Source organism: Centrocercus urophasianus, unplaced genomic scaffold (genome assembly GCF_019232065.1).
Source record: "Centrocercus urophasianus isolate 14NV4802_14NV808 unplaced genomic scaffold, USGS_Curo_1.0 seq_14, whole genome shotgun sequence".
Taxonomy (NCBI): domain Eukaryota; kingdom Metazoa; phylum Chordata; class Aves; order Galliformes; family Phasianidae; genus Centrocercus; species Centrocercus urophasianus.
This window is the reverse complement of record NW_024884586.1, coordinates 30,371,925-30,382,166: the sequence shown is the minus strand read 5'-3', so window position 1 is coordinate 30,382,166 and position 10,242 is coordinate 30,371,925. Positions and strand designations below refer to the sequence as shown.

The window sequence follows — 10,242 nt, the reverse complement described above, 5'->3', positions numbered from 1 at the left end:
CTGCCATTTTATTAGAGGAGCATCTACTAGACTTCAGTAAATATGGCCCCTAATCTCGGAGTTTTAGGGCTGGATGGCCTTTAGCATTCTATTCAAACAGAGGGGACTGCCCTTCCCTTATCTACCTCATTTCATTTCCAGTGAGCCTTCCTAGAGCTTGTCCTGTCCGTCTACGAGGGGGGAGTTCCTCCCTCCCCTCTCCCACCTCCGTCTCTCCTTCTTTCCCCGCAAGCTTAAACCAATTACGCCGCTTTGCAAATAAAGTGCCGCCCCGGGGGGAGCCGCAGGCGAGGGGAGCTGCCTCGCTGGCAGGTGCATCTCCGGCTTTGTAGGTGCGAACGCCTTTGTGAGGCGGACAAATGGGGAGAGGAGGAGGAGGGTACTTTGTGCGACGTAAGATCCACATCAGCTCAACTCCACTCACATCCCAGCCGGCACTTCCTCACTTTCTCGACTGTCTCGCCCCGCACCACTCCCTGCCTCCTTTTTGACTTCATTATAGAGGCAATTTCGGCACTCCCGCCCCTCCTGGGAGCTGGCTTCCTGCTAGGTCGGCCTCCTGGGCTCTTTTCCTGCCACCCGTCGCTCGCTTGCAAGAGGGCTGGATGGTTACACCGGGCAGGTTGGTTCCATAATGTTAGGGACTGTGAAAATGGAAGGGCATGAGACCAGCGACTGGAACAGCTACTACGCCGACACGCAGGAGGTGAGCGAGTCCCAGGTCCGCTGTACCTCCGAGGGGGAGGAGAGGGGACTGGGGAGGGCCGGGGTGCGGAGGGGGGCAGTGAGAGGGGGGGATCGCTTCGCGCTGCGGCTCCCGCCAGCGCCATCGTGTCTCTCCTCGGCCAAGCCGCCCCGAGAAACTCCGCACCGCCCGCAGGAGAACCGGGGGGGCAGCGCTGAGCTCGCCCCAGAGAACTCCTGGTTCGGAGCAGGGGACCGCTGCGTTGCCGTCCCACTCCCCACTGCATATGGCACGGGCGCAGGGCGCGCCGGGCCGAGGGCAGCACACTCCCCACGCCTCCCCCCCCTCCCCTGGGGCCCCACGCTGCTGGCTGCCGCCGGGGCCTCACCTGTTAGAGCCGAGAGAAAAGAAAGGAAGAGAAAAAGAATAAATCGCCGTTTGTTCGGATTTTGCGAGACAGCCAGTCCGCGGTGGGCGCTGCTTCCCCGATACCGGCGGGCGGCGCTGCGGAGAGCGGCCGGGGAACCCGGAGGGGGCCCGGCCCGGCCGCCCGCCGCCGACCCGCGGCACCCGGCAGCCGCTTCCGGGCCCCCCCCGTGCTCCGGCGTGGTGTGAGAGGAGCGGCCCGAAGGCCGTTAGGAGAGGGCCGGGGAGCGCCGTGATCCAGGCCCCGGTATAGCCTGGCCTCTGCGGGGGTCCGCGAGGGAAAGCAGCGTGGCACCACCGTGGAAGAACCGGGAGCGGTGCCCGGGCAGGAGCCGCTTTAAGGAAGTGCGGGAGCCGCGAGGTGCGCACTGGCATTGCATCAGCGCACCCGGACACGGTGCCGTCCCCACGCCTGCAGGGCCGCACAGCTCTGTGTCACCCCACGGCCACCCCGTTGCCACGCCACTGTTACCTCGCTGCTACCTCCTCAGCGGGGAGAGCTCAGAGAAAAGGGGGGCATCCCCGTGGGGTGTCAATACCGCGCTCGTTTTTCCTCGCCATGCTCGTTGTCCACGCACCTTAAATTACACGACCTGCCCTTTTGCTGTTTTTTAGCCCCGCTCTTTTCTCCTCCTGTGCTATTGAACTGGAATCGCTGTTTGGGTGTGAGGTGGGAGCCCCACAGTGTTGAGCCCTTCGGATAATTACTGAGATCCTCCAAATTCAAACCGCATTGAGAAGTTCGCGGAATATGTAGGGAATAATGGGGAATGTTACAGAGCGCTTAACCCGCGCCTAACAACCTTTCCTCGGCCGCATTGCCTTTGTTCGAGGTGAACGGGAACGCGTTTTGCAGAGCCCTTCTCCCTCACGTGAAATCAGATGCGGACCCGGAACGCACATTTTGGGGGCTCCAGGTTCTGCATTTTGTGAGAGCGGTGAGGAGGGATCGGGCTGCGATACCCTACGTTGGGGGCTACAGAGAATCCCGTGCTTTGGGAGCCGGAGCTCGGCGTCCTTCTCGAAGGCTGGGGCCGTGGGTTTGAACTTTAAGCCCGACTCGGAAATGCTAACAGGGGCAGCTTTCCACAGGTACTATGTGCAGACAGAGCTGATAATTTTTTTTTTTTCAAATATTTTTATTTGTGACAAGACACTATCTGTAGGAACAGAAATATAAATCAGCGCGGAGGGAGACCTTCGTGCGGTTATTCCGGGAAAGTTTTCCCTAGCACACCGGCGTGCGCCCATAGATTGCAGTAATCGGACGGATTCAAACACGGGACACGGAGCCCGCAGAGCCCTGCAGCACTCGGGGCGACCAAGTTGAGGGCCCGCGGTGCCGGGGCTGAGCTCGGCGGCACCGAACGGTCTCTTTCCGTTCCCGTCACGAGGATTCGGGCTCTCGGCGATCGTCCTGGGCGGGTTCGGAGGCTCCGTGGTGCCGGGCTCCATGCTAACCCTCTCTCGTCTCGCTGCCCTAGGCCTATTCCTCGGTCCCCGTGAGCAACATGAACTCGGGGCTGGGCTCCATGAACACCATGAACACCTACATGAGCATGAACACCATGACGACCAGCGGCAACATGACCTCCGGCTCCTTCAACATGTCCTACGCCAACACGGGGCTGGGAGCCGGGCTGAGTCCCGGAGCGGTGGCCGCCATGCCGGCGGGCTCTGCGGGTGCGGTGAACGGGATGACGGCCGGCGTGGCGGCCATGGGCGCGGCGCTGAGCCCCGGAGGGCTGGGCGCCATGTCGGGGCAGCCGGCTGCCATGAACGGACTGGGCCCCTACGGCGGCATGAATCCCTGCGTCAGCCCCATGGCCTACTCTCAGTCCAACCTCGGCCGCACGCGGGACGCCAAGAGCTTCAAGCGGAGCTACCCGCACGCCAAGCCGCCCTACTCGTACATCTCTCTCATCACCATGGCCATCCAGCAGGCGCCCAGCAAGATGCTGACGCTGAGCGAGATCTACCAATGGATCATGGACCTCTTCCCCTACTACAGACAGAACCAGCAGCGCTGGCAGAACAGCATCCGCCACTCGCTCTCATTCAACGACTGCTTCGTCAAGGTGGCTCGCTCCCCCGATAAGCCCGGCAAGGGCTCCTACTGGACCCTGCACCCCGACTCCGGCAACATGTTCGAGAACGGCTGCTACCTCCGCCGCCAGAAGCGCTTCAAGTGTGAGAAGCCGGCGGGCGGCAAGGCCCCGTCGGAGGGCCGCAAGGACCAGACGTCCGCCTCGGGCTCCGGTTCTCCCCTGCCCCGCGCCCACGGTAAAGCGGCGCAGCCCGACGCCGCCGCCCCCCTGCCCGGCCCCAACCCAGCCGCCAGCCCCCAGCCCATGGACCACAGCGGCCCGAGCGCCGAACTGAAGCCCTCAGCCCCGGCCGCCGCCTCCTCGCTCGGCTCCGTGCCTGCCCTGGCATCCGTCCCGCACCCCCCGCACTCCCTGGCCCACGAACCCCAGCTGCACCTCAAAGGGGACCCCCACTATTCTTTCAACCACCCGTTCTCCATCAACAACCTCATGTCCTCCTCGGAGCAGCAGCACAAGCTGGACTTCAAAGCCTACGAGCAGGCGCTGCAGTACTCCTCGTACGGGGCTGCCATCCCCGGCGGGCTGCCCCTGGGCGGCGGCTCCATGGCGGCCCGCGGCAGCATCGAGCCCTCGGCGCTGGAGCCCTCCTACTACCAGGGGGTGTACTCCAGACCCGTGCTCAACACCTCGTAGCTCGCTGTATCGGGGCGCACGCCGTGCACAGGACTGTTACTTCCCGATGGTCGTGCGCTGTCTCTGTCCCGCATCCCCCCTCGCTGTATATATGCCCCGCACCCCGCAGGGTGTCATTGAAAAGAAATGGGTGAGCTTGTAAACTACTCGTTGTGCTTTCCGCTCCCTGCCCCGCTCTATAATCTCATGTAAGTTTACAAGGTATGTGGCAATACTTTACCAATACGGAGATGAAGAAGCGAGTAGAGATTTAAGGCTTTTTTTTTTTTTTTTTTTTTTTTTTTTTTTAATTAAGAAGGCTTTGAAGGACAATACTGCTGTGAAGTAGCAACACACTAAGAGAATCTCTAAGCAACAAGAGGACTGTTTGCTCTCTCGGATCATCCTTTTGATACTTGCAAAACAAACCTCCGGCTCGGACAGCCGCACCCCGCACCCGTCCCAGCTGCAGCCCGGGGTCGGGACAGACAACCCCCTCACCCCCCCCCAAACCTTCCTATATTTTTTTCCAAGTGTTACCTGTCTTGGGATGTAATATAAAGTTACAAGAGGTCACAGCCAGTTGGATTTTTTTCTTTCCCATCTGTTACTGAAGGTTCTCGTTCCTCAGGCACTCTCGCCGACGTGTGGATGACATGCTTATTTAATTTAAGGTCTCTTCGTCGCGTACCAGCGGAGCTATGGACTGAAAACAAGGTTATCCCCTTCCCGGGAGGCGCTGGCCCTCACACCAGCGCCAGGAACAGAGGAGAGCCCTTCCTCTCCCCTTTCCCACCTCGTTTAATACATTACACACCCATCATTTTTGTGGCCGTTTAATTATCGCCATCATTAGCTTGTTTCATCCAGTGTTAATGCACTTTCCACAGTTTTACACGGTGTTAGCATAGCCAGACGGGTTTTATTATTATTCCTGTTCGCTGTCTCAATGTCCTTAATTTATTGCATGGTTTATATTTTTTTTTCTTTCTTTACAGCTGCAAATTGCTTTAAATGACAGTAAAAAGAATTACACGTGAATTTAAGAATTTTTTGTTAATTTTATAAATGTGATTGTAATTGAAAAAAAAATATTTTGATTTAAAACGATAACTGAGAATTTAACGCGTGAAGTATGGTTTTTTGATCATTTGCAGTTAAGGACTTTAAATAAATCAAATGTTAACAATGAACGACTGCCACCGTTTCCTTACGAAATTTCTGCGGCGGGCCCCGGAGCGCGGAGCCACGCGCGGTGCGGGCGGACGCGGCCGTGGGAGCGGGTGCGGAGGGGCACCGTCCGTGCGGCGATCGGTGCGAGCCTCGGGAGCGCGAGGCTTTGGGGGGCGCGCAGCTTGTGTCGGTGCGGGTGGATTTTCGAGATCCTTTTGTAGAGCTCGCACACGCAATGGGCAGGGGCTGCCTGCGCCTGGTTTGGTATCATATGTATTTATGTATATATACATATATACCTTTTTTGCTGTTGTTGTTAACATTCCGGTGGCGGGAAGAAGGCACGAAGCCAACTGAGGGAGATACCCCTCGCTGTGTCGGCTCGGGCTGACCGCGGGAATACCAACAGCAGCTCCAATCCCCCACGAGAGGCACCACCGCAGGCCTCCTTGCGCTCAGCCCCCTCGGGCCAGACGGCCCGATGAAAGCTCTGTGTCATTCTCGTAATTATCGCATAATTGTCTCCTGATGGGTTAGGGACAGCGGCAACAAACTACATTTAGAAGGTGATGTATGGGGGGGGGGCGCCGAGCGGCGCGGCCAAAGACAACGAAAAAAAAAAAAAAAAAAAAAAAAAAAAAAAAAAAAAAAAGCACACGAGCAGGAGTCACAGAAATCTCCTAAGCCAACCCACTCCAACGTTGTTACTCGGCGAAAAAGGAGAAAAAAATATTTTAAAGTCCTTCTGCTTTGCTACATTCTAGTATTAAATGGGGAGGTTGGTGGCCCCGCATGTGGCAGGGAGGTTGGAGATTCATGATCCTTGAGGTCCCTTCCAACCCTGGCCATTCTGTGATTCTGTGATACGGATAGGCTTACGGAGCTGGGGCCCCGGCTCAGCCCTCCGCCTGGCTCGTCCCCACAGCCCCACATCCGCGCGGCCCCGGATCCGGGCAGGTGGATGATATTCAAAGTACCAATTCCGCTGCTGCCAAGAGCTGCTCGGTGAGACACCGCGGCAGGATGGAGCCCGTTCTCGGCAGGACCTCGCTTGTCTCCCACAGGCTACTCTATGGATAATATGCAGCTTCGAAGCGGAGACATTGATTTAATGCCTTGGGTTTGTGCACAGAAAATATCAATCGACCGACAGCGATAAGGCAACGGGTTTCGCATATCAGCTGAGGAGCACAGACCGTGTGTAATGGAAATATTCGGGGCGTGGGTAGTAAAAGGGCTTAAGCGGAGCGCCGCGGCTCCCAGCCTTTCAGAGATAAGGAGCAGAGCCCGTCACAGAGACTGCGTGTGCCCCATCGCCGCCGAGAGCTTGTTCTTTCCTTTTCTCGCTACAGGCGAATGGTGGGCAGTGACCCGCTGACACCGCAGGCATATGGCTCCGGGCAAAAATCAGGGTCCTTGCCTCAGCGGGCACTGCAGAGTGCAGTGTAATGCTCGGTATCCAACAGAAGGAAGAGGAGCCCCGTACTTTCTGCCCCATTTTAAGCCCACGCTCAAGTAGCACCAGGCAACATATGAAAGTAAGCTGTAAATGGGCTCGATAAGAAACAGGGCGAATTCCGAATGCCCCCCACTCCATCAGCGTGCGAGCATCTCCCTTCGGCCGGATCGGTTCGCTGATGGAGGGAGGCGGAGGGAGGTGCGGGGATGTGCCCGGGCCAGTGGTGGGCTCGGCCACGAGCATAGCAAAGCGGAACCCGCCGAGCTGCAACCTCCACGGCCAGCGCCGCTCACAGGGACTTTTCGCCTTTTGCTTCACGGTGATTACTTCTGCCACGTGCGAGGCAGAGAGACAAGCTCACGGAGTGCAGCAGAGCGGGGAGCGATGCGGGGCGGTGGGGATCGCTGTACACCCACGCAGAGAGCGGGCACTGAATGCCGCACGCAGAGTGGGGGCCGGCAGCGATCCCCGTTGTTCTATGGGGCCGGCGCTGCCCCCCCGGCTCCGCTCTTCCCCCGGGCACTGCGAGGCCCCCGCGGCACTGTCCAGGTCCCTCCGACCCGACTCCCCCCCCCCCCACCCATGGGGCTCGGTAGGATAAAAGCTCTTCCATCACCGAAATCGGGGATGGGAAAAAAAGGCACATGAACGTCTCGGTCTAGTGTCGGGGTCCGGATGGACAATACTGGCACATACATCGGCCGCGGGTGTGTATTTATTGGAAGGAATTAATTTAAAATTTTCGGGACTGAAAGATGAGGGAAAATATTTCCCGGTCAGTTTTTCCCTTTGAAACTGAGTCGCGTCGATAAAAGTGACTCGTAAAGGGATGGCGCAAGAAAATACTTCAGCCTTTGGCGTGGTTTCAGATATTGGTTTGAATGGTGGAGTTGATGCTAAAGATTTGGATGGCTAAACCAGAAATAAAGGCATCCTTTCGCTGCAGCTCCAACTCTCCTTTAAGACGAAATTTGATTTCTTCTAATTTTATAGAGACACTGTAGCTAAAACTCTTGGTTGCGGGAGTAGCGCACCTAGTATTAATTCTCCTCTGGGACAAAGCGGGATCTGGACACATAGGTGTGCCTATAAGTGTTCGGTTACTCAAAAAAAGATAAAAGCGGTTTTAAACAGACATTTAAGGAATTGACGTTTCTCGTGTGCATTCAGAGTGAGCATCTTAATTCATAGAGAAGTTAATTATCCTCATAAAACATGAGATGAAAAGTTCTCTCGGGAGGCTCATAGGTGCGTATATTGAATGTATTAACATATGGATAATTAATATGTATTTGTTTCCAGGGGGACAAGTGGAAAATATACACAGCACACAATGGCCGGTAGAAAATCACCGCACAAAGGGGAGCGGAGTGGCAGCGGAGAGGAATGTGGGCGCCGCACTCCCACGCTGCGGTGCTGGGTTCGGAAATGCGGGATAACGGCTAACAGCTGAAATCAAAACGCAATTAGTTTGATTTTTTAAATGTCGAGGGCGGCATTGTGAAAAGGAGTCATTTTTTTTTTATCTTAAGGCAAACTCATCCACCAGCAAATGCAGAATAAAAGCTCATTAAAAAAAAAAAAGAAAGAAAAAAAAAAAGAAAGAAATGGAATGTGCTTTTTCTGCGCTTTGCGGATCATTACAGGAGGAGAAACAAATGAGGGAAGAGTGGAAAATGGGAGGCGATAAGAAAAAAACCTGCCTTTGTTCTCCCTGGTCATTTTCTGCTAATTATTCTGCCTATTGTGACAAAGTCGCAGTTAAGGGCAGATTAGTGTACATAACACCGCGTTTCGCCCCGCACCGCACAGCGCCCGGCCCGACCCGTGCCGCCGTGTTTGTGTCCCTTCCCTTCACCTCCAATAGAAACTCTCTGAGATTTCAGAACTTTGAACTTTGGACGGATCAAACTGCCAGCGCTCACCTTTGTCTCGGGGCAGTAGGATTTAAAACACATATAACCTCATGACGGGATCCATCGGTCTCCGCGAGAGGCCAAAAATGTTCTGTTCCCCCCGCCCCGAAACTCCCACATGAACACTGAACTCCCGCATGGCGTCTCCGCTGCGGGAGTGCTGCTCAAACAGGCTCTGACCAGGAGGGTTCTGTTAGGGGCAACCCCCTCGCTGCCTTTTATCGTTATTTTGCCACGACTGATGTATTATCGGTGCTGTAATTTACCCATCAAAGCTCTTACACCTGCTCCTCATTCCAAGGGGAACCTGCCAGAGAACGGAATTTTTTATTAATGGTGATGATGACCATTGCATTCAGTTGCGAGCCCGAGCCTCGCCGTGCTCCCACAGCCTGGCCGGTGTCCGGGGTCCCCAAGCAGGCTCGAGGTCACACCGGGACCAGCTGCGGGGCCGGACAGCAGCACCTTCCCACTTGCAGCGTGATCAGGGCTGGGGCTTCGCGCCCTGTGGACCAGAGAGAGCTACGGGGGGAGGGGGGGGCAGCATCTGTAGGCTGATCGTGCTTATGGTGTCTGAGGGAAATCAGCCTCATTTGAATATCTCCCGGCTATGAAAGGGTGCGGGGTTGCCCTCGGGAAAGGGACGCTCCCTTCTCGGGCAGTCGGCGGGGTGCGGAGCTCCCATGCCGTCGCGAGTGGACCCGCGGGGATCGCCCAACGCCCGGGGAAGGGTCCGGACGGTAGCCGCCACCCATCCCGCGGCACACACCGCCCCGCTGCCCTCAGCTCCGGGGGCTGCTGGCTCATCACCTCCATCTGCGAGCTACCACGCAGGAATCTCTTTTTCCCTTTTATTCCTTCTTTACACCCAGCCTGCCCGGCAGGTTGCTAGCACGCATTTCCTCCGGTTTTGACCGGCGGAAAATGTAAACAGGTCGGTAACCAGGAGGTGGGCCCCACTCTGCACACCGACATCTCTCCATTGCGATTCCCAGTAATGACCTCTTTAGCATAATAAAGACCCTGGGGCGGGGAATCTCTGAACTGAGGGGCAGGAGATGGGAATAAGAGCGCGTTCGAACTCATTCACATGTCTGCAACAAGTTTTCCAGTTCTGAGGTTATCTGATAGTACCAACAGACGTTCTCCCTCTGCCCTTTTTTCCTTGCTTGGCTGCTTTATCTGAGGAAGTACTTCGCAGACTTCAGGTATTACATTAAGCTGTAAAACACAGAAAGGGGAAAAAAAAACCAGACAAACAAGGAAACTAAAGGAAGTCTCAAGTACACATTTAGTAAAAAATTAAATTTTTTTTTAAAAAGAGAGATAACCCTGTTCGGGGGGGCGGCGGGGGGTGCCAACGCTCAGCATCGCTCCCAGAAGCATCACCCAGGCAGAGGCTGTGGCAGAGGGGGGTGCCATGTCCCCCTCAAAGGACCCCCAACCTCCCGCGCCCCAGTGCGGTACCCGCCGCGGAGCCCCGAACTGCTTCCCCCTCCCCGCCTATCTCCGTCTCTGCCTTAAGCACAGAGGAAAGGGGGAAAGGGGCCGTGAGGCGGTGCACGGCTCTGTCCACCCCACCCCCCAGCAATTGTTCCCCCGAGCCCTTATTAATGCGGGACATATGTTATCCACAGGCAGCGGGCAGCGGTTGAGGCTCCGCCATCGAACTTGTTGCTCAACTTACGAGGCGGTTCTCATCTCATCAAAAGCCGCCGGGCTTTCTTCAGCCGTATGGACAAAAATGTGAACAACAATGCCCGCCTCCCCTCACTTCAAAAGCGGCCATCGCGGAGGCTACCCAGAGAATTTTCTCTCTGCCTTTCATTCCCTGTTTGAAAAAAGGCACTACAGGGCCAAGGC

General features: G+C 56.3%; 1 protein-coding gene across 1 annotated transcript; it reads left to right on the top strand.

The window, feature by feature from the left end:
- Positions 1-352: 352 nt before the first annotated feature.
- FOXA1 (forkhead box A1) lies at positions 353-4,134 on the top strand. Its single transcript, XM_042814091.1, has 2 exons — positions 353-706; positions 2,596-4,134. Exons 1-2 carry the CDS (start codon positions 635-637, stop codon positions 3,850-3,852), a joined length of 1,329 nt encoding a protein of 442 aa, XP_042670025.1. The 5' UTR covers positions 353-634; the 3' UTR covers positions 3,853-4,134.
- The last annotated feature ends 6,108 nt before the right edge of the window (positions 4,135-10,242 follow it).

Bases quoted from the DNA above. Each gene is read 5' to 3' on its own strand.
- FOXA1 (XM_042814091.1), top strand. From the start codon at position 635: ATGTTAGGGACTGTGAAAATGGAAGGGCATGAGACCAGCGACTGGAAC. The intron at 707-2,595 runs GTGAGCGAGTCC...TCGCTGCCCTAG, and splicing joins ACTACGCCGACACGCAGGAG to GCCTATTCCTCGGTCCCCGT.